The 21,916-nt window shown below is 41.8% G+C and overlaps 1 protein-coding gene across 14 annotated transcripts in view; it reads left to right on the forward strand.

The window, feature by feature from the left end:
* MACF1 (microtubule actin crosslinking factor 1) overlaps window positions 1-21,916 on the forward strand; it is a 370,922-nt gene that overhangs the window by 238,689 nt on the left and 110,317 nt on the right. For 8 of the 14 annotated variants that reach the window (XM_066375911.1, XM_066375914.1, XM_066375912.1 and 5 more), the window contains 13 exons: window positions 183-398; window positions 480-629; window positions 5,434-5,667; window positions 7,873-8,022; window positions 9,331-9,564; window positions 10,692-10,895; window positions 13,762-14,280; window positions 15,051-15,227; window positions 15,489-15,612; window positions 16,411-16,619; window positions 17,005-17,322; window positions 19,918-20,084; window positions 21,726-21,882. In XM_066375911.1, coding sequence (XP_066232008.1) covers window positions 183-398; window positions 480-629; window positions 5,434-5,667; window positions 7,873-8,022; window positions 9,331-9,564; window positions 10,692-10,895; window positions 13,762-14,280; window positions 15,051-15,227; window positions 15,489-15,612; window positions 16,411-16,619; window positions 17,005-17,322; window positions 19,918-20,084; window positions 21,726-21,882 — 2,859 coding nt within the window. The remainder of the gene's footprint in view (window positions 1-182; window positions 399-479; window positions 630-5,433; window positions 5,668-7,872; window positions 8,023-9,330; window positions 9,565-10,691; window positions 10,896-13,761; window positions 14,281-15,050; window positions 15,228-15,488; window positions 15,613-16,410; window positions 16,620-17,004; window positions 17,323-19,917; window positions 20,085-21,725; window positions 21,883-21,916) is intronic. The other 6 variants (XM_066375916.1, XM_066375921.1, XM_066375918.1 and 3 more) reach the window with 1 other exon arrangement.

Genomic DNA, 21,916 nt, shown 5'->3' on the forward strand with positions numbered 1-21,916 from the left:
TTGGCCTATCTCAAAAATTAGTGATTGTGGGAACCAGATAACCTAATGAATTCTATAAAAACATCTTAGGAGGCCTGAAGCCTATATAGACATGAGGTGAGAGAAGATATGTTCACAGCTGAGTCCTACATAGCAAGATTTCTAGGCTTGAGTTTGGAGGTAACGCCACATTATCACCTCAGGTTTTAGACATGGAGCTGAAGGATCTGTCCACCGTGGTGAGGCAGGAACTGGAGTGTGTGAGTCAGATTATCATCAGCCAGCCTCAAGAAGTCCCTGCTCAACTGTTGAAGGCTCTAGAGAAAGATGCTAAGAATCTTCAAAAGTCCCTCAACTCTGTGAGTGACACTTGGAGTTCTAGACTGCTCCACCTCCAGAATGCTCTGGAAGTAAAAAAGGTAGTAATTTCTTGTTCTTATTCACAAAGTCTGGGCAGGTTTGGAGATTTTTATAATCTGATTTGCCATTTACTATTTTAGACTAGAGTATTAAATCAGCATGAACAGCTAGAAGGCAAAGTTCAAGATCTGAGAGCCTGGGTTGGCAGTACTAATCTGATTCTGAATAGCAAGGAATGTAACAGTGAAACAGATGCCGACACCGTGAAGCAGTGTCTCCAACAGTACGAGGTAAACTCTACACCCATTCTCAAGCATGTTTTATTTGTCCTTTGAGTTGGATCAATTTTATTTTCCTGCTGCAGAAACCAGTATCTGCACTTACCTTACTTAGTAAGTCTGATTATCCATTTCAGAGATAATAAAGTGGACTGTGTTTAGTTTTTCAGGTTATTATACTCCTGGAGCTTCAGTGACTAAGATTACTTTTCCTTCCAGCTATTCTTTGAGACAGTCTATAGAATGTCCTCTTATTATCAATAGCCTCTTTGTAACTGAGCACCTAATATCTGCCCCTTGTTTCTATTTTGCCCAAGATCTAATCCTGTGCACACACATCAATTTCAGGAGAATTTTTGGTGAGTGATCTAATCAATGGTCAGCACACTCATTAGTCAACAGAGCCAAATATCAACAGTACAACGATTGAAATTTCTTTTGAGAGCCAAATTTTTTAAACTTAAACTATAAAGGTAGGTACATTGTTATTAACTTAATTAGGACTGACCAACATTAGTGCCTGCACGTGGTATTTTGTGGAAGAGCCACATTCAAGGGGCCAAAGAGCTGCATGTGGCTCGCGAGCCGCGGTTTCCCAACCACGGATCTAGGTCATGGCTTGGCAAACTTTTTTTGTAGAAGACCAGATAGTAAATACTTTTGGTCTTGTAGGTCATATTCAAATGGCCCATTTCTGTGGCAACCACTCAGCTCTGCCATTGAAACATGAGAGCCATAGACAGTACATAAGTGAGTGATCTTGGATGTGTTACAGTAAAACTTTACAAAAACAGTTGACAGGTAGGTTTGCCTGGGGAGTGTAGATTGCCAGCCTCTGATCTAGAGAGATGCTTTTCTTCTTGTAAAGTCACAAATTAATTGATAGTTTTTATAAGTCAGTGAGAGAAAAGATAGGACTCTGAGATACATATGAGCCAGAGGGTTTTCCCCCCAACATTGTTCCCCTTTGGGGGGTTATACTTAAAATAATATTAGCTATTACTCACATGGTGTTGTCCAACCTTTGCTATAGGTACCCCTCTTTTTAAAACTCTTTTTAAAGTTAGAGCAGAACCAGTGATGTCCCTTCCTTCTGTTCCAGCCTCACCCTTTTCCCCAGTCCACAGAGAAGCAGACCTACAGGTTTGTCCATGGTCAGGCTCCTTGTATACAACTTCATTCCCTTTATCTTGCAAGACTGGGCCTGCCTTCTTCTTTCCTAACCTTTTACCATTGACAGGGTATTATAAAGAAGCAAGGATGAGAAAAATTCCTATGATGCAGTATGAGATATAAAAACACATAGCATCTTGCCTGACCAGGCTGTGGCTCAGTGGATAGAGTGTCGGACTGGGATGCGGAGGACCCAGGTTCGAAGCCCTGAGGTTGCCAGATCGAGCATGGGCTTATCTGGATTGAGCAAGGCTCACCAGCTTGAGCCCAAGGTCGCTGGCTTGAGCAAGGGGTCACTCAGTCTGCTGTAGCCCCCCCTCAAGGCACATATGAGAAAGCAATCAATGAACAACTAAGGTGCCGCAACAAAGAATTGATGCTTCTCATCTCTCCTTCCTGTCTGTCTGTCTATCCCTATCAGTCTCTCTCTGTCTCTGCCACAAAAAAACCACACATAGCATCTCATGCATTGGTTTCTCCCCCTGTTAAAAGGTATATGAATCCTTTTTTTTTTTTTTTAATTTTTATTTATTTATTTACTTTTTACAGAGACAGAGTGAGTCAGAGAGAGGGATAGATAGGGACAGACAGACAGGAACGGAGAGAGATGAGAAGCATCAATCATTAGTTTTTCGTTGCGCATTGCAACACCTTAGTTGTTCATTGATTGCTTTCTCATATGTGCCTTGACCGCGGGCCTTCAGCAGACCGAGCAACCCCTTGCTGGAGCCAGCGACCTTGGGCTCAAGCTGGTGGGCTTTTTGCTCAAACCAGATGAGCCCGTCTGCGCTCAAGCTGGCAACCTTGGGGTCTCGAACCTGGGTCCTCCACATCCCAGTTCCGATGCTCTATTCACTGCACCACCGCCTGGTCAGGCGAATTCTTTTATAAGAAGAGAGGCACAGTCTAAGCTAGTGGTTCTCAAACTTTTTGAAGTCTGGGCGCATTTAAAATCCTACAAATAATTGTAGGTGCACTATATACAAATTTCTGAGAAATGTGTTATAATAATTAAGTCAAGTATTAAAGAAAAAATATAAAGTCCAAGTGTGCTTTTATGGTAATTAAATGAAATAAATACAACAAAATTAAATTTATTCTGACATTAAAAAACATTTTAATGTTACATTTTTTGAGTTATGCTTTTTAGAATTCATAAAAAAGAGGGATTAAAAATAAAAAAACAACAAAAAAGCTATCTTTTTATATATATATAGATACATTCTTAGTAAGATTTAGTAAATTCGGCAGGTCCCAGCATGAATGTGTTAAGTTTTTTCATTCTTGTGTTTATGAGAAACATGAGCCTGATGTGTCCTAGCGATTTCTTCAATGTTCTGGCGTATCTTTTTTTTTTTCCTGTATTTTTCTGAAGTTGGAAACGGGGAGGCAGTCAGACAGACTCCCGCATGCGCCCGACCAGGATCCACCCGGCACACCCACCGGGCCGATGCTCTGCCCATCTGGGGCACTAGCACCTGAGGCAGAGGCCACAGAGCCATCCTCTGCGCCCGGGCCAACTTTGCTCCAATGGAGCCTTGGCTGCAGGAGGGGAAGAGAGAGACAGAGAGGAAGGAGAGGGAGAGGGATGGAGAGCAGATGGGCGCTTTTCCTGTGTGCCCTGGATGGGAATCGAACTCAGGACTCCTGCACGCCAGGCCGACGTTCTACCATTGAGCCAATCCGCCAGGGCCCTGGGCATATCTTTGAAAGGCAAACTCTCATTTCCTTTTTAACACATTGAAGAATTTCTCTCTTTTTACTCTTAATTGTGTTGAAGGTAGAAAATCCTAATTCACATAAATAGAATGTTGAAAATTGTAGTAAAACATTCAAAGCTTTTTAATATATTGCTACATATTCTTCTTTTATAGAAATCCAAAAGGCTTCAAGAGACAATTCCTTATGTTTAATCATCAATCTATGATCAGTGGATATAGCTGCCAGCTCTTCTTTTATTAATATTAAACCAAAATCACTTGAAGCTTCCAGGAATGGGTTTCTAATCCAATCATATTATTCAGTGTTAAGTGATGGAAAATGCTATAAATTAAATTCTGCCCATCAGCCTTCAAGTCCTATTTTATTTATACTTAACTTTTGCTCACTTCCAGAATCGGATTCTTCAATATCATGCTTCTTTTTGAGAAATTATCCATTTTATTCGGGTGTATTTATCTAAAAATAATATAATGATGTGTTAATAGTAAATATAATAATGATGTGTTAACAAAAAGAGTAGTATTTCCGTAATGAAATACTATAATAGAGTAACTATATTTATTTTTATATCTGGGCACATGCCGTGAACCAGCACAGCTATAATTCCAGGTCCCGAGTTGGAACAGTGCGGAATTAAGAAAATACGGGGTTGGAACGGACCTGTAATTGCTGCTGGCAAGAACAAAGCACGCTCAAAAATCTTGCTTTATTTATAGGGCAAAGTGGGCCATTAGCAAATCAATGAGATCTTTGATCATGTTTCTAAGGCAACCCAAGAATTTTACCAAGTACAGAAAACCCCCACCATACATATCATCTTAACTTTACACCAAACAAAGTATAGAAGAAACTTGCCTCCAGTCTTTCCCAGGAACATGGGGGGTAGTGTAAACAATCCAGCACCACAGCTTAACAGCTTTTTGCGATTGCAACCTAATCAGGCAAGTGAGGTGGGAGGTTAGGCAGACAGTTAGCTTACAGTCAATTTCCCCACACCTCTGTCCCCCAAAAATCTAAACTCCAAAAACCCTGTTGGTTTTTTGGTCCCCAACAGGCACATATTTCTCTGGAATACCATAGGGCGCACCTGGAAATCTTCTAGGGCGCACTGGTGCACCCTGACACATACTTTGAGAACCACTGGTCTAAGCCTTGTTTTCCTAGTGATAGTTTCCAAGGCCTTGTGTTCATTATGAAGGAAGCATGGTCTAATGATGCATATCCAACCAGCCCTGCTGGCCTGCTTTGCAGGATTTCTGACTGCTCTCAGTTACAGAGTGGTAGAGATGTAGCTATCTTATTTGTCTTTATTGCATTGAGTGTAGCAGCTGATGGCCAATAAATTTTTGTGGAAACATTACATGCTTTTAATTGTCTGAAAATAGATATTTGTAGTGTTTAGGGACTTTACAGTTTTAAAATGTTAAGCAACATTATTTACTGTAAAAATCAAATTGTAATGAACCACAAATAAATGGACTATTTTCTCACTTCTTACCTACCAGTAACTCACTGCTGGATGAATACAAATACATTTTGAACCTCAGAAAATATAATTAGGCAGATATATTTTAGACCAGAAATTCATGTTGTACTTTCCCAACCTTAAAAAAACAATTTATAGCTATTTGAGATTAACTGTAGTGTCATTCTGGTAACACAAATGAAAGCTTGCCGCATTTGGAAATTAATGTGCAGTAAAGGAAACCTAATTGTAATTTACGAGGAGTGTGGGGAGACCAGACACGAAAGAGATTTCCAGTGCTGACTTGGCTCTTGAAATTATCAGTGTCAGTTATAAAAATACAGGAAATTATCCTCTCGTTGATTAGGTTGGTTCTTTGATTACTATAGTATTTGCTTCAGTAGAGAATTAGAAATTTCATTTCTTTTTTTCCCCCTCTTTTCCTACTTACCTTAGGATTTGAAACAGCTCATGGTTGAAAGGGAATCTCAGCTGGATGCTCTTGCTGTAGATATTCAGTCCTTTATCTCCGAGCATGCTCAGGACTTGTCCCCTCAGCAGAGCCGACAGATGCTGAGGCTTCTGAATGAACTGCAGGGGTCCTTCCAGGACCTTGTGGGGCAGACTGCAGCACAGACGGATGCCTTGCAGGGTCATCTTCAACAAGCGGAGCAGGCAGCCCTGGTCAAGGTCAGACTGAACCAGCAGCTGGGCTCATTTTCTCTTTTGGGATGTCCTGTGTTTGGGTTTTCTGGCCAAAATACATCTGCCATGATTCCAGAAGCCTGCATTTACCAATTTTGAAATTTCATGTCATTCAGGCCAGTTTGGTTCTGTTCCAGGAGGCAGCTTTTCTGGCTGGTTTTCTTGCCATGTTTGGTTTTATATGTGCGTGTGAGAGAATGTGTGTTTATGTGTGTATGCATGTGCAAGTAGTTCCTTTTTAATAAGATTCTCCCCTCACTATGTCTCATTGTCTCTCACTTTCAAATGAAAATCACATCCCCAGCCCTTTTTCTCTCAAGACCATTTAAATGATGCCCCCTATACTCTAAGCTCTTGAGAAGAATGGCTTTGAAATCAGTTTTATTCTGGGGCTTTTCAAATGATTAACACTAAGATTCCTTGACATCCCAACAGCTGAAGGAAATTTTTATCAGAATAATATTAACTTTTTAGCACCTCTTAAATTATTATTATTTTCTTGCACTTTTCTTCACACTGTAGTATCCAGTGTTTATTCAGTTATGGAAAACCATTTGCAGAAGCAGGGATGATACATTTTAGAAGTAAAACTTACCTGTCACCTTCCTTCACAACCCTCTTCTTGGAAAATTTAATGTAATTGCATTAATGGTACATAACCTCAGAATACCAAGAATGATGCTTATGCCTTTTCTGCTATTTAAATAATAAATTGGAATTCAGCAAGATGATACTAGAATTGTCATTATCACCAGCAAACCCATCTCATGATCTGCTTTATTAAATATTGTGCAAAGTAGAATTGAGCTTTTGAGTCAGGCTTAAAGGAAATTAGGGTAATCAATTCCACATGTCCCTTATTACTGCATAGTTGTTTCACCTTTATTAAAATTGAAATAAAATACTAATGAAATACTTTAGGTTACTTTCCAAATCTGAACATTTGCAACGTCTTCACTTAGGAATTTATATAGCGTGGTGTAGCCTATGGATAATTAGTGAAATAGTGTTGGTCTGGGCCACTGTAAGACTCAGCCCAGATCCAGGGTAGGCCCCTGAGCTGCAGCAGGTGATACAATTGCATGTGAACGTTCTCTCTAAGCACATAATTAATTTCACAATGTTTATTAACCTTGTTATTGTCAGAAATGTTCTGCTTCTCTATATTTGCCCTGAATGCATGTGTATGTCCGTGTGTTAACTTGTTTGCTTTGCTTTTTTCAGATACAGTCTGCACCCATCCTAACCCATGAAGATCCCGTTTTACAGCTGAAGAGCTCTTAGGAGTTCTCTTCCAGAGCCCTTCTATTTGTCCTAAAGAGGGGGAGAGAGGGCCAATTTGGGCACCTGTTTGTAAGTGCAGGTGACTAAAACGCCATCAGAAGGTAGAAACTGGCGGAAAATGGTTTTAGGAGGATGGTCAGAACACATCATGCTCAAATGCTCAATCAGGTGCTTCAGTGTCTGGCAACTGAGATGATATCTGGGATCAGGCACAGAAACATATTTCCTCCCTCCCTTTAGGCCTGGTTTTTCTCTTTGATATCAACTTAGACTCCTGAAGGTCTGAGCCAGTTGCTAATCTTGGGCAGTTTCCTTCATTCTCAAAATAGACAAGCTTTTCATGTCTGGCATGTGATCATTCCATTTTAATGGGTGTCTGCATTTATGAGACATTTGATTTATAAAGTCAGCTAAATTATTAAGAAACTCAATTAGTTTATGAATTGTCCAGGTTCTTGATTTTTTCCCTCTTAATCTAGTCCTTCCAATTTGCCATATTTTAACCTATATATATAGCACATCCTCTAGTTCTGGTAGAAGAATTGATGGGAACCACTAATTTACTATCATCATCATTATCATCTATGGATGTCAAGCGTCTGGGCTCTCTCTTCTCCATCTCTAAGGATAATGACGGCAGTCTAGCAAAGGAGCTCCCCAACCAAAACCTGGGAGCACCCTGACCTGAAATTACCCCAATTATAGTCCAGACCGTAGACCCAGATCAACAGATTGTCCAGATGAGGGGAGCTTCCTAAATATGATTTCTGTGCTTTTTCCTATTCTCATCTCCCACCAACTTTTTCATCCTGAGCTATAACCTTGTTTTATATTTCAGGGAATTAATCTTGTTTTTGTAAAATGAAAGTTATTAATTGTCTCTTGGCCCCTTTGCATTTTAATTAGACCCTGCAGAAACAACAAAATACTTGTCACCAGAAACTGGAGGATCTTTGCAGCTGGGTAGGACAGGTGGAAAGAGCATTGGTGGGCCACCAAGGCAGAGCCACCCAGCAGGATCTGTGTGCTTTGCAGAAGAACCAAAGCGACTTGAAGGTTAGTGTGGGTTAATTCATTTCTTGAATTCCTTTAACAAATATTTATAAAAGGTTGCTAGATACCATGCATAGTGCTTAGTGCTACCAACATACTGGTAAATATCCCTGCTCACATGAAGCTTACCGTCTAGTGGAAGGGACAGATGTATAATTATATATATATATGTATAGAATCATGAAAATGTATAAATATTAATTATGTCAGGAAGGAAATGTTACGAGAACGTGTAATAGAGAGACCCAATCTAGTCTGGGATATCAGAAGAGTTTACCTTGAAGAAGTGTCGCTTAAACCGAGAAATGAAGGATACTCATGGTTGAAGGCATGAAAGGGGGAGAGGAGGGAGAGAATATGCAGCCCTGTGTATCTGTCTGTCTTGGTGAGAATGGGATCGAGCCCCACATAGTCCAGAACTGAAAGACAGCTCGTTCAGTTGGACTGAAAAGAACAAAAGAAAGATTAGTGACTAATGAGGCTGGAAACTACTCGGAGGTGCCCACATCATGCTGGTTCTTACAGGCTGCAGTAAGGATGAGGGGAGGATGAAAAACCAACCAGGCCTTGACTCAGCTAGAATCCTGTTGTCAGCTCTCATTACACAGTAAAAAATATATTCAACACGTTTATGGGGTTCTTCTTTTTTATCTTCACTAAATATTTGCTCACAAATTTAAATTTAAATTTTGCTTTAAAATTGAATATTAGAAAATTTCTTAATTAAAAACTATTTTAAAGACTAACCAGTCACTGGCTCAGTGGATAGAGTACCAGACTGGGAAGCAGAGGGCCCAGGTTCAAAACCCCGAGGTCACCGGTTTGCACATGGGCTCACCAGCTTGAGCACAGGGTCGCTATCTTGAGCATAGGATCATAGACATGACCCCATCGTCACTGGCTTGAGCACAGAGGTTGTTAGCTTGAAGCCCAAGATCTCTGGCTTGAGCCCAAGGTCACTGGCTTGAGCAAGGGGTTGTTCTCTCTGCTGTAGCCCCCCAGTCAAGGCATATACGAGAAAGCAATCAATGAACAACTAAGGTGCCACAACAAAGAATTGATGCTTTTCATCTTTCTCCCTTCCTGCTTGTCTGTTTCTATCTGTCCCTCTCTGTCTCTCTTTCTCTGTCTCTAGCACAAACAAAAAAAAAATTTTCAAGTTTATTATTTGCATTGGTTTAGGCCTAAACCCTAAGCATTTATAGTCAGGGACATACATCTGTTGCAGTTAGGTCATCTCACCTTGTAGTGTTAGAGGTATTAGCTGTACTGAAGTCAAAGGCTTTGCCATTTCTGTTTTCATGTGTTAAGGATTTACAGGACGACATTCAGAATCATGCCACCTCATTCGCCAGTGTTATTAAAGACATTGAAGGGTTCCTGGAAGAGAACCAGACCAAGATGAGCCCCCACGAGTTGACAACTCTTCAGGAAAAACTTCGTCAGGCTAAGGAGCAATATGAGGCTCTCCAGGAACGGACACGGGTGGCCCAGAAAGAGCTGGAGGAAGTGGTGACCTCAGCCTTACAGCAAGAGACTGAAAAGGTAACCAGACTGCAGTGACACTTGCTATTTCTCCAAAAATGTTTTGGTACCTACACAAATGAAAGGTAATGAGGGGAAACTGCCTTATAGAGAGCATAGACTCATGAACAAGGGCTGTTTCAGGAACAGATCTGTGAACCAACGTTTTATTTTTTACAAGAAACATCCTGAAGAACTTTAAGTCAGGACTAGTTGGTAGGAAATTCATATTACCCCTATCCCCCCGAAAAAAAATCTGGCTGCTGAGTGCTCAGTACTCTAGTTGAAAAATGTGTGGAAGAATTTAGTGAGAAAGAGGTAGTACTCTGAGGAGGAAAATGCAAATGTCATATTTCTTCCATGAATCTAGACTCGTGATTCGAGAGTGCTGGGGGGATGGAGGGTATTTGTGGGCTGCAAGCCATCCCCCACCTGCCACTGTGGTTTCAGTGGGAATCAGCACTGGGATAAACCTGTGAGAAGGTGAGGTCTCAAGTGGTCTTTTTTGCCCACTCAGCACTGGCAGATTAAATTGGAATCCTTTGTCTGGCACAGACTCTGATGCTAACAGGAAAGTAGAGAAAAGAGAAATAAGTTACTTGAAGATGAATTCTGAACTACATGAATATATCACATGTTATATCTTTTCAATCAATTAAAATACTTGGAGAGTCAGAAAATAGTTTCAGAACTTAATGCTCTGTTTGGCATAGAAAGGGATGGGAGGAGACTGTATTTCCCTTAGGGAGGAGCAGCCTGGTAGTTGAGTGTGACTGTGTTATCTCTTACCCTAGGAGGCAGTGTATCACTTGCATATCTAGAAAGGATGCTGTGAGACCTTGCTGGGGTGCCAGGACTAAATCGCCTCTTAATAAAATGAAGCCTTTTAATAAAATCCTGGGATTTTCTCCCTCTCACTCTACCTTTTAAAACAGTAAGGTATAGAGAATATCTAGAGATAATTTTAAATAATTATTTTTCAATAGATTTAGATGCTCATTCTTTTTTGTGGGTTCAGTGACTGATTTCATCCTGTGTTGGAGCTTCTCTTTTTCTTTAGTGTAAAAATTTCCCTCTTGACTTAACCTGTACCCTGTAATTGCTGAGTATCTATGGCCTTCCCACTGGGCTCCCTCTGTGGCTTTCAGAGCAAGGCAGTAAAGGAACTGGCAGAAAACAGAAGTAAGATCGATGCTCTCTTGGATTGGATGGCCTCAGTGGGCTCACCTGCTGGACAGACGGAGCGGCTGTCAGGAGCTAGCCTGGAGAAAGGAGACTTGGATACCACTGATGGTCACATGGGAGTGAACCACACCACAGAGAAACTGGACAAGCAATGTGAGAAGATGAAGGTGAGGGTGTTAGCTTGTCCTCACTGTGCTGGGGACTCTCTTCTGCCCTGGACAACTTACCATAACCTTGCTCATAGATCCAGTGAGCTGTTCAGTTTATCTTCTTTGATGTCTCAGCAGCTTTGTCAGTGTTGGGCGCTCACCTTGCAATACTCTGCCCCTTACTTTGCACAGCGCTGCTCTGCCCTTGATAATCTCCCCTAGGCACCCTTTCTAATGCTGTTGTGCTTTTCGGTAGTACTCTAGGCCTCCTCTCATCTTTCAGAATATATCTTTCTAGTCTCGTCCATTTATGACATTTCAATTATCATTTTTACTAAATAATTACATGTGTATATTTGTCTCCAGCCCAAATGCCTGTGCTGAGCTTCAGGCCAGTATATAAATCTCTTTCGGTGACTTGAAATCACAAGCGCCTCAAACTGACAAGTGGAACTCGTGTTTACTATAATACCCCTCCCTGATCAAACACGTTCTCCTTCCTTTATGCCCACTTCACTGCCTGAATTAGACCTCAGCTTAGATTCCTTTCCCTGCCTTGCTGTCCTATATCGAATCAGTCATCAAATCCCATGTTGCTTATATCTCTTTCACAGTCGGCCACACTTCTTTATCTCCAGTGAGATGTTATTGTAGTTCCGACTGCTATCAAGTCATCTTCTACTGGTCTCCTTGCCTGCTGGCTTTTATCCTCCAATCCATCCCCCACACTAAAGGGATCTTTCTAACATGCCATACCCTTTTAATGGTTCCCTACTGCACTGATGAAACCATTTCTTACTATTTATCTCTACTCATTTATTCATTCATTTAGCAAATATTAACCACCTGCTATATGACAGGCATTAGAGATAAACCAGTGAGCTAACCAGATAGTGTCTCCTGGGACATTAACCGACATGTGCAGGCACATTGTATTACATGACTGAAAGATGCTTATATATTCAGGGCACTTAAAAACACACAGATCACATGTTTTAGTAGTGATATCTTTCTAGCAAAGCAAATCTGGTTTAGCTGGAGTGCTTCTATTGAAAGCTTGTGTGGTCCATTGCCTTATTGTGCACTAATAGGATTTCTGCCTCTGGCATGCTTCTGTGCTTGGAAGATTCATTATAGTGTGTCCCCCCTAAGCCCTGGCACTCTTGTAACAGCACAGAGCAGAGATGGTTCTGCTGTCATAGGAACCTTCCTGACACCTCCTGCTGGCAGCAGTCAGCTTGACCAGTGCTATCTCCATTCTAGGAAGGAAACTGCTGTACTGATGGGTGGATGGTTTAGAGGATGAGAAGGAGACATCTGGGTGTTATACAGATAGGCTATAGGGTACTATACACTCCCTGCTATCTATGTGAGCAGGAGATATAGATATAGATATAGATATATATTTGTCACCCCCACTTTCCTGAGAGGATGTTGGAATCTGAGGCTATCAGATTTCTGTTGGTATAGGCTAAAATTGGATAATATGCCTGACCTGTGGTGGCGCAGTGGGATAAAGTGACAACCTGGAACACTGAGGTTGATGGTTCGAAACCTTAGGCTTGCCTGGTCAAGGCACATATGGGAGTTGATGCTTCCTGCTCCTCCCCCTTCTCTCTCTCTCTCTCTCTCTCTCTCTCTCCCTCTTTCTCTCTCACTTTCTCCTCTCTCTCTAAAAATCAATAAATAAAAATTAAAAAAATAAAATTGGATAATATCCTGAAGAAAAGTAGGCAATAGTCCTTCTCTCAGTAGTTGCGTAAACAGTGTAGATATTTAGGCACACTGACTGAGCTCCCACTGACTTTTGTTAGACTCGGAAAGAACATTGTTAAAACAACCACTACTTGCCTGACCAGGTGGTGGCGCAGTGGATAGAGCGTCAGACTGGGATGCGGAGGACCCAGGTTCGAGACTCCGAGGTAGTCAACTTGAGCAGGGCTTATCTGGCTTGAGCATAGCTCACCAGCTTGGACCCAAGGTCGCTGGCTTGAGCAAAGGGTTACTCGGTCTGCTGAAGCCCCACAGTCAAGGCATATATGAGAAAGCAATCAGTGAATAACTAAAAGTGCCACAACGAAAAACTGATAATTGATGCTTCTCATTTCTCTCCATTCCTGTCTGTCCCTCTCTCTGACTCTCTCGCTGTCTCTGTAAAAACACCAAAAAAAACAACCTTTACTGTCCTTCTTTCACTTGTATTCTTTTGGAATAGAAGGAAGGTCCACATAGAAACACATGGAGATAGCACATACAAATTACCTGTTCTGTCCAGAAACACTATTTACTCTAATATATAAATTTTTTACTTAACAAATTAATTTTCCTAGATCTTTCCTGTTAGGGCCATAGGTAATTGTCTTCACAGGTAATTGATTGACATTTCCCAGCTAAGAATTTGTAGTTTTTATATTGTCCCATGTGTGGCTCACCCAGCTTATTCTCTCCTTCCATTAATGTAGGTAACTATTAATTGGCAATTTGTACCTTCTCTTGGCTAAGGTAGTTTAGTGAAAAGAGGTCAGGAATTCATCCCTTAACTATTTATATTTGCATGACCTCTGTCAGTAGTGTATCTTTTTGGTATTCACTTAACCCTATCTTTAATATTGATATTATATTGTCTTCCCACATTGCAGATTGTGCCACAAGTCAGATGAGATAATACATATAAAATATGTTTAAGAAGTATGTTTCTATATGTGTTAGTTCAGCTGGAATTGGCATATGGCGTCATGCTTAGAGAGAGAGAAAGAGAGATTAGTGATTTCTGAGCATCTATAAATGTGGCCTATGAATTTCTCTTTCACCTCTAGTTATAGTTATAATCAAATTATTGTGGTGTCTGTACTGATTATCTTTTGTTTGGGGGATTTTTTGCCAGGCCCGTCACCAAGAATTGCTGTCTCAGCAGCAAAATTTCATCCTGGCCACCCAATCAGCTCAGGCCTTTCTGGACCAGCATGGCCACAATCTCACACCTGAGGAGCGACAGGCACTGCAGGAAAAGCTAGGAGAGCTAAAGGAACGCTACGCTACTTCCCTGGCCCAGTCTGAGGCAGAGCTGAAGCAGGTGCAGACGCTAAGGGATGAGCTGCAGAAGTTTCTGCAGGACCATCAGGAGTTTGAAAACTGGCTGGAACGGTCTGAGAAGGAGCTGGAGAGCATGCACCAGGGAGGCAGCAGCCCCGAGGCCCTTCCCTCCCTCCTCAAGCGGCAGGGCAGCTTCTCAGAGGATGTAATTTCCCACAAAGGAGACTTGAGATTTGTGACTATCTCAGGACAGAAAGTGTTGGACACTGAAAACAGCTTTGAGGAAGGCAGAGAACCATCAGCAACTGGAACCTTAGTGAAGGACAAGCTGAAGGATGCAACAGAGAGATACACTGCTCTCCATTCAAAGGTATGGAAGAGGCTCTGGCAGCCTCTGGGTCAACGATCATGGCAGCCCTCACACTACTGTGGGTGGTTTCTGAGGCTTAGAAACCTCACAACACAGTGAGTGAGCTAATCTGTATATAGACTACAGGCAGAATGTCTTTTTGAGCTGTGCAAAAATGTAAAATGTGGAGGCCTATGGGCTGATGCCTGATCCTAGCCATATTGGGTACGTCTCACTCTGGTGATGAGGTGGAGGTGCTCACCTCTTGTATCTTGACCAGCAGACACAGCCTCCCGAGAGACATAGCACAGGGGAAGCTTACACCAAGTACGCAGTCTGTGTTCCTGGACAGAGCATCTAGGGTTAATCCTTATTTTCATTCCTATCAAAGAACTCTGTTTAGCTCCTCAGGTATAGAGTCTAGCCAGTTCCTCACCTTTATTGTGCTTTGTATCAATTCCTTTTAACCCTCGAAAAGGAACACTTATATACCTCTTAATGCCATTTCTGCCTGCAACCTGATGTATAATACTTTGGTGGCTTGTCATCCAACTCACTAAATCTTCTCTTATATGTAATAAAGTTGAGGTGAATAGTAGAATCAAGCAGCAAGAAACCCACTCATAAAAGGTAGTTGCTACCCCTCTATCCCTGGAGGCCTCGGTACTATTTCTAACTGTAGTTACGGTGAATTCCCTGTAACAAAGCCGGGCCTCTCTTTGGACTCGGCCTAGGCAGCTGGTGCCTTTTGCCGGGCCTTGCTTAAGCTTGCTTTCCCTCCTCTCTGGCAGTGTACACGATTGGGTACTCACCTGAACATGCTGCTAGGCCATTACCGGCAGTTCCAGAGCAGTGCTGACAGCCTGCAGGCCTGGATGCAGGCTTGCCAGGCCAATGTGGAGAAGCTCCTCTCAGATTCTATTGCCTCTGACCCTGGGGTCCTGCAGCAGCAGCTTGCAACAACAAAGGTAAGCCAGGACACAGGCTGTGGTTTTGTATGGCTTACAGTATCCAAAAGTAAAACAAATACTGGTATTTAGGTTAAAAGCTGCTGTTGGGTTGGGATGCCTGGGACAAGATCTCATTCCTAAACAATTTATTCTAGTATCTATGGCTGTCGATAAGCTGAGAATTACTCTGTAAAGCAGTTTAGTAGTTCTGGATTCCTAGAACTAGCTTTGATTACTGACTCACATGTTTTTCTTTTGTCCTTTTTCATGGACAAGCAGCAGTTGCAGGAGGAATTGGCTGAGCACCAAGTACCTGTAGAAAAGCTCCAAAAAGTAGCTTGTGACCTCATGGAAATTGAAGGGGAGCCAGCCCCAGACCGCAAGCGTGTTCAAGAAACTACAGGTATGAAGTGGCAACAGGAATAATGCGGTCTTAATTCCTAGTATGTACCTCTGTCCTGTAATAGAGCCCATTGTGTTCTGTAAGTATCTGATCCTAGCTGGGTGCTGAGGATATAAACATGAATAGGTTACCCTCTCATGAACTTTATTCTTCTGTCATTGAAGGGCCTTTGCAATCTGGCTTCAACCTCTTTTCCCTAGGCATTCTGCCTCCTAGCCACACCCTACATTTTCCTTTCCCAAGTAAATTATGCATTTCTTAATTGCTTTACCCCTGAAGTTTTTCCTGTTGCTTAGCTGATAACATTAATTGAGTGTTTGCCATACATAATGAAATCTTGCTGGTGCTTCAGGACGTAGCCTCGAGGTTGCTTGCTTTGTAAACTCCTGACTTCTGCTACCACCTCCCAAAAGAAATAAAAAGAGAAATAATTGTTCTTCTTTCAGGCTTCTCTAGTACTCTTAATACCAATATGAGGCACTGGTGCTTTTATTTTCACGGTTAGTTGTGATGTGCCTTCCTCTGCCTATGTTGTCTTTTATGTTTATAAAAAGCAGGGATTTGATTGTGATTGTCTTTAGTCCTCAGCTTCTAGCACAATTTCTGGCACTTAGTAGGTGCCAAATACATAATGCTGTGGAATTTGGCTCAACTACTAATGCCCTTTAAGCTTATTCCTTCTATTTGTCTTGATGTCTATTATTATTATAATTAACATGCCATTTAAATACATTCTTTTTAAAAAGCATAACACAAAAATAGTCTCCACTCTCTCTTTTCCTGGCCTTGACTTTTCAGATTCCATACTTGGCCATTTCCAAAGCCTGTCCTGTGGCCTGGCCGAACGCTCTGCTCTGCTGCAGAAGGCGATTGCCCAGTCTCAGAGTGTGCAGGAGAGCCTGGACAGCTTGCTGCAGTCCATCCGGGAAGTGGAAAAAAACCTGGAAGAGAAGCAGGTGGCATCCCTCTCATTGGGAGTCATCCAAGAAGCCCTGGCCACTAACATGGTGAGACCTCTACCACCAGAGTTTCATATAGGATATATTTGCCATATTCCATAATTGTATCACTTTGAAAAAGTATCAGGAAAAGAATTCATTTTTATGAATCTTCTGATGATGAGACTTAGAGTGACTAGTCCATATGAAGATATTCCTACCCAATTTCCAAACCATTGTTAAACTTGAAGAACAGTGGTGATAGCAAAGTCACTTGGTGGAAGGGGTTCTAGAACTAGGGGGAATGAGACATAGGGTACTTTGAAGGCTTAGTTGCAACTCTAAACCTCCTTGAGGGGGTGAGCGTGTAGTTATTACAAGTTTATTAGTCTGTGGCTCAGGTCTCCTAGAATAAGTGAGCCAGGAGCTTGACAGCCATGTTTTTTGATGACAGAAATTGAAGCAGGACATTGCTCGGCAGAAGAGCAGCTTGGAGGCCACCCGTGAGATGGTGACCCAGTTCATGGAGACCGCAGACAGCGCCACGGCCGCAGTACTGCAGGGCAAGCTGGCGGAGGTGAGCCAGTGCTTTGAACAGCTCTGTCTACAGCAGCAAGAGAAGGAGAGCTCTCTAAAGAAGCTCCTGCCCCAAGCAGAGATGTTTGAACATCTCTCTGATAAGCTGCAGCAATTCATGGAAAACAAAAGTCGTATGCTGGCCTCTGGAAATCAGCCAGATCAAGATATCGCACATTTCTTCCAGCAGATCCAGGTAAGGACGTACCTGCCAAAATGACAAGACAAAGGGAAAACAAGGGCGAGGAGGGGACCAACATTTATTGAGCGCATACGTTGTCAGTCAGTGTACTGGAAACTTTACCTTAAAGTTATCTTAAAAGAATTATCACAACCATCCTGCAAACTAGATATTGTTTGTCCATTTTTTAAAAACATTTCCTAGCCTGACCAGGCGGTGGCGCAGTGGATAGAACGTCGGACTGGGATGCAGAGGACCCGGGTTCAAGACCCCGAGGTCACCAGCTTGAGCGCGGGCTCATCTGGTTTGAACAAAGCCCACCAGCTTGGACCCAAGGTCGCTGGCCCGAGCAAGGGGTTACTCGGTCTGCTGAAGGCCCGCGGTCAAGGCACATATGAGAAAGCAATCAATGAACAACTAAGGTGTCGCAACGAAACACTGATGATTGATGCTTCTCATCTCTCTCTGTTCCTATCTGTCTGTCCCTGTCTATCCCTCTCTCTGACTCACTCTCTGTCTCTGTAAAAAATAAATAAATAAAAACATTGCCTAATTTTTCACTCATAATACATGTTCAGCCCAATCAGAAGGATACTTAGCTCATCATAGTCACTTAGGGAAGCAAGTTGATGAAAACTTCATCCTGACATAAGTTTTCATGATTATTGCTTCACTAGGAAGAAAGAATAGCATATACATTTTGTTAATCAAAGCAAGCTTTACTTGCCCGCACCTGACAGTGATATGTAATCCTACCATGTAACTAGAAGGCATAGAAGTAGGAATATTTGGTGAAGAGTATTATCTACCAAACATATATCCAGCAGTGGAACTGCTGGGTCATAATATATAGCCAGCCAACCTGTGCTCTGGAATGGCTGCCCATTCTGTTTCATTAGCCTGTCTATTCATTTACTATAGTACACTATTATTAATTACCAGAATTAAGATATGTTTTAATATCTGGTATGCTCTCATTCTTGTTTTTTTCCTTCAGGATTTTTCATAGCTATAATTGTACATTTATTTTTCCATATGAACTTTAGAATCAACTTTATTCTATAGAAAAAATTGATATTTTTATTTGGGTCATATTAAATTTACCTACACATACATACATGTATATGTAAATACACATTTTTATGGACACCTTTCCGTTTATTCAGGTCTGCTTTTGTATATTGCAGACTGTTTTACTCATAAAGATTTTATGTTTCTTGTTAGCTGATTCCTGAACTTGTACCGTTTGTGTGGCTATTGTATGAAGTTTTCACACTTGATTTTTTTTTTTTTTTGTATTTTTCTGAAGCTGGAAACAGGGAGAGACAGTCAGACAGACTCCCGCATGCGCCCGACCGGGATCCACCTGGCACGCCCACCAGGGGCAACGCTCTGCCCACCAGGGGGGGATGCTCTGCCCCTCCGGGGCATCGCTCTGCCGGGACCAGAGCCACTCTAGCGCCTGGGGCAGAGGCCAAGGAGCCATCCCCAGCGCTTGGCCATCTTTGCTCCAATGGAGCCTTGTCTGCGGGAGGGGAAGAGAGAGACAGAGAGGAAGGAGGGGGTGGGGGGGGGTGGAGAAGCAAATGGGCGCTTCTCCTATGTGCCCTAGCCGGGAATCGAACCCGGGTCCCCCGCACGCCAGGCCGATGCTCTACCGCTGAGCCAACCGGCCAGGGCTCACACTTGATTTTTATATGTTGGTTTTATGTTCTGATACCTTATTGAATTACTTCATTGTTTGATTTATTTGTATTTTTGATTCTCTTGGGTTTTACAAGTATACTTTCATGTAATGTGAAAATGTAGTTTTATCTCTTTTTCAGTTTTTCTGCCACAAATTGTTTCCTCTTGCCTAACATCTTCAATGCAATGTTAAATAATAATGGGGAGAGTGTTTGCCTGGTTTACAGAAGAAGAGATAGACCAGGGGTCCCCAAACTACGGCCCGCGGGCCGCATGCGGCCCCCTAAGGCCATTTATCCGGCCCCACCACACTTCTGGAAGGGGCACCTCTTTCATTGGTGGTCAGTGAGAGGAGCACATTGACCATCTCATTAGCCAAAAGCAGGCCCATAGTTCCCATTGAAATACTGATCAGTTTGTTGATTTAAATTTACTTGTTCTTTATTTTAAATATTGTATTTGTTCCCATTTTGTTTTTTTACTTTAAAATAAGATATGTGCAGTGTGCATAGGGATTTGTTCATAGTTTTTTTTATAGTCCGGCCCTCCAATGGTCTGAGGGACAGTGAACTGGCTCCCTGTGTAAAAAGTTTGGAGACCCCTGAGATAGACTGTAGAAGCTTGGAGAGGTGTAATGGCTTAAGATCACAAGCTTACCAGTAAGAGGCAAAATTGTGATTGAATTTCAGGTCTTTTGACTCCAGAAACCTCCATTCTTTTCATTCTGTTATGCTGCCTCGCTTCTTTCATCTTTTAGTGTGTACTTATTTATAAGGGTTAATATATTTCCTGTTAATATATTTTAGGTACTTGGATACAGTGGAAAGAATGCAGGCTTTGGATCTTAAGTCCAGCTCTGCTACTTTTTAGGCAGTTGACTAATCTATTTCAGAGAAGTTAATATATTTCCTGTTTGCTTGACAGGAGCTCAATTTGGAAATGGAAGGCCAACAGGAGAACCTTGATACTCTCGAGCACCTGGTCCCGGAACTGAGCTCCTGTGGCTTTGCACTGGACCTTTCTCAGCACCAGGACAGGATACAGAACCTCAAAAAGGACTTCACAGAGCTACAGAAGATAGTTAAAGAAAGGTGAGTTCTCATATATTTGGGTCAATGTCGGGGAGCTATTTTTTTCTTGCTGTTGAGTGAAATGATTATCTCCCCATTAATCACTAGAAAATATGACACCAAGAACTCTACTATGGAGTCATAGGAGATTTGGAAAGTGCCTCTTTCAACCAAAGCTATTCAATCTACTTGATGCTTAGTGGTTTTTCTATTACTAAATAGTGAGTTGGGGTTTTTTGTTTTTTTTCAGTAATGGGGCTCAGTTACCTCTCTGTACCATAAAAAGCTTAGGTCACCTGGACCAAATAGATCAAATTTGGGGCAGCAAATAGGATTATGGCAGGATTTGAAATAAAGAGAAAAGTTGGAGACTTCCCAGATATAATTGAGGGTTATATTGGCAATAACCCTGCTTGTTTTGACCACATTTAAGTTGCTGTTTTGGAGGAGTATGTGGGTTCTCTCTCTTTTTTTAAGGCATACGTGGGGATGTGTGACAAAGGTGGCCAGTTTCGGGTTATCAGCTCACTGCTGTAAAACCATGATTTTTCATTAGAAAGCCTCATGTGGGCCAAGAGCTTGTTAAGATTTCTTCTCTTGGTTTGGCCAGATACATCAGGGGTAGTCAACCTTTTTATACCTACCACCCACTTTTGTATCTCTGTTAGTAGTAAAATTTTCTAACCGCCCACCGGTTCCACAGTAATGGTGATTTATAAAGTAGGGAAGTAACTTTACTTTATAAAATTTATAAAGCAGAGTTACAGCAAGTGAAAGCATATAATAATAATTACTTACCAAGTACTTTATGTCGGATTTTCACTAAGTTTGGCAGAATAAATCTTTATAAAACAACTTACTATAGTTAAATCTATCTTTTTATTTATACTTTGGTTGCTCTGCTACTGCTCACCATGAAAGCTGGAACGCCCACTAGTGGGTGGTAGGGACCAGGTTGACTACCACTGATATATATAATCTTGATTTAGCACATGATGGCCTTAGTGACTAGAGGAAAGTAGTTGCTCAAACCAAATGCAGGTAGGTAATTTAGGGGAGGGGAGAGGATGGGGACAAATGCCAAGAAGGCTTTATTTTTCTTCCCCTGTGCTAAGGCCTTTTAGCTCTGGCTTGAAGTCTGATAGATGTGGTTGGCCATTTCCAAAACTGAATTCCAAATTGATTTCTCTTTTCTTCTTGATTTTTTTTTTATTTGTGAGTATACTTACTCTAACTTCTCAGAGCCTCTGTTTTAACATCTTCCTTGCTAAAGGAATTAGCATTTGAACTAGGCCTTGAAAGAGTCAACTGCCTAAAAAGTAGCAGAGCTGGACTTAAGATTCAAAGCCTGCATTCTTTCCATTGTATCTGAATACCTAAATAGCAGGCTCCCTTTAGTTTTTCTCACTTTCACTTTAGCTTGAGTAAGACTGAAGACTCCTTTCCCCAGAAATGTCCAAACAAGGGCAACAGATTCCTCACTCTGATGCTCTCCTACATTATACGTGGTTGTTCAGCCAAAGCTGCTGTGGCAAAGATGATGGGACGGACCTGCTCTGTTAGGAAACTGATGCCATTGTCCCAGAATGAACTTAGTTTTAGTTTGCATTGACTTCTTTACACAGCTTAGTCTGGCAAGTAACAAAACCTCTTCGTTAACAGAGGAGAAGATGCATCATCTTGCCAGGAGCAATTGGATGAATTCCGGAAGCTAGTTAGGACCTTCCAGAAATGGCTGAAGGAAACAGAAGGGAGTATTCCACCTACAGAGACTTTCATGAGTACTAAAGAGCTTGAAAAGCAGATTGAACACCTGAAGGTAGGTGAACAAAAAGATCTCCAGGACTCGGGCT

Source organism: Saccopteryx leptura, chromosome 3 (assembly GCF_036850995.1).
Source record: "Saccopteryx leptura isolate mSacLep1 chromosome 3, mSacLep1_pri_phased_curated, whole genome shotgun sequence".
In the NCBI taxonomy this organism is placed as follows: Eukaryota; Metazoa; Chordata; class Mammalia; order Chiroptera; family Emballonuridae; genus Saccopteryx; species Saccopteryx leptura.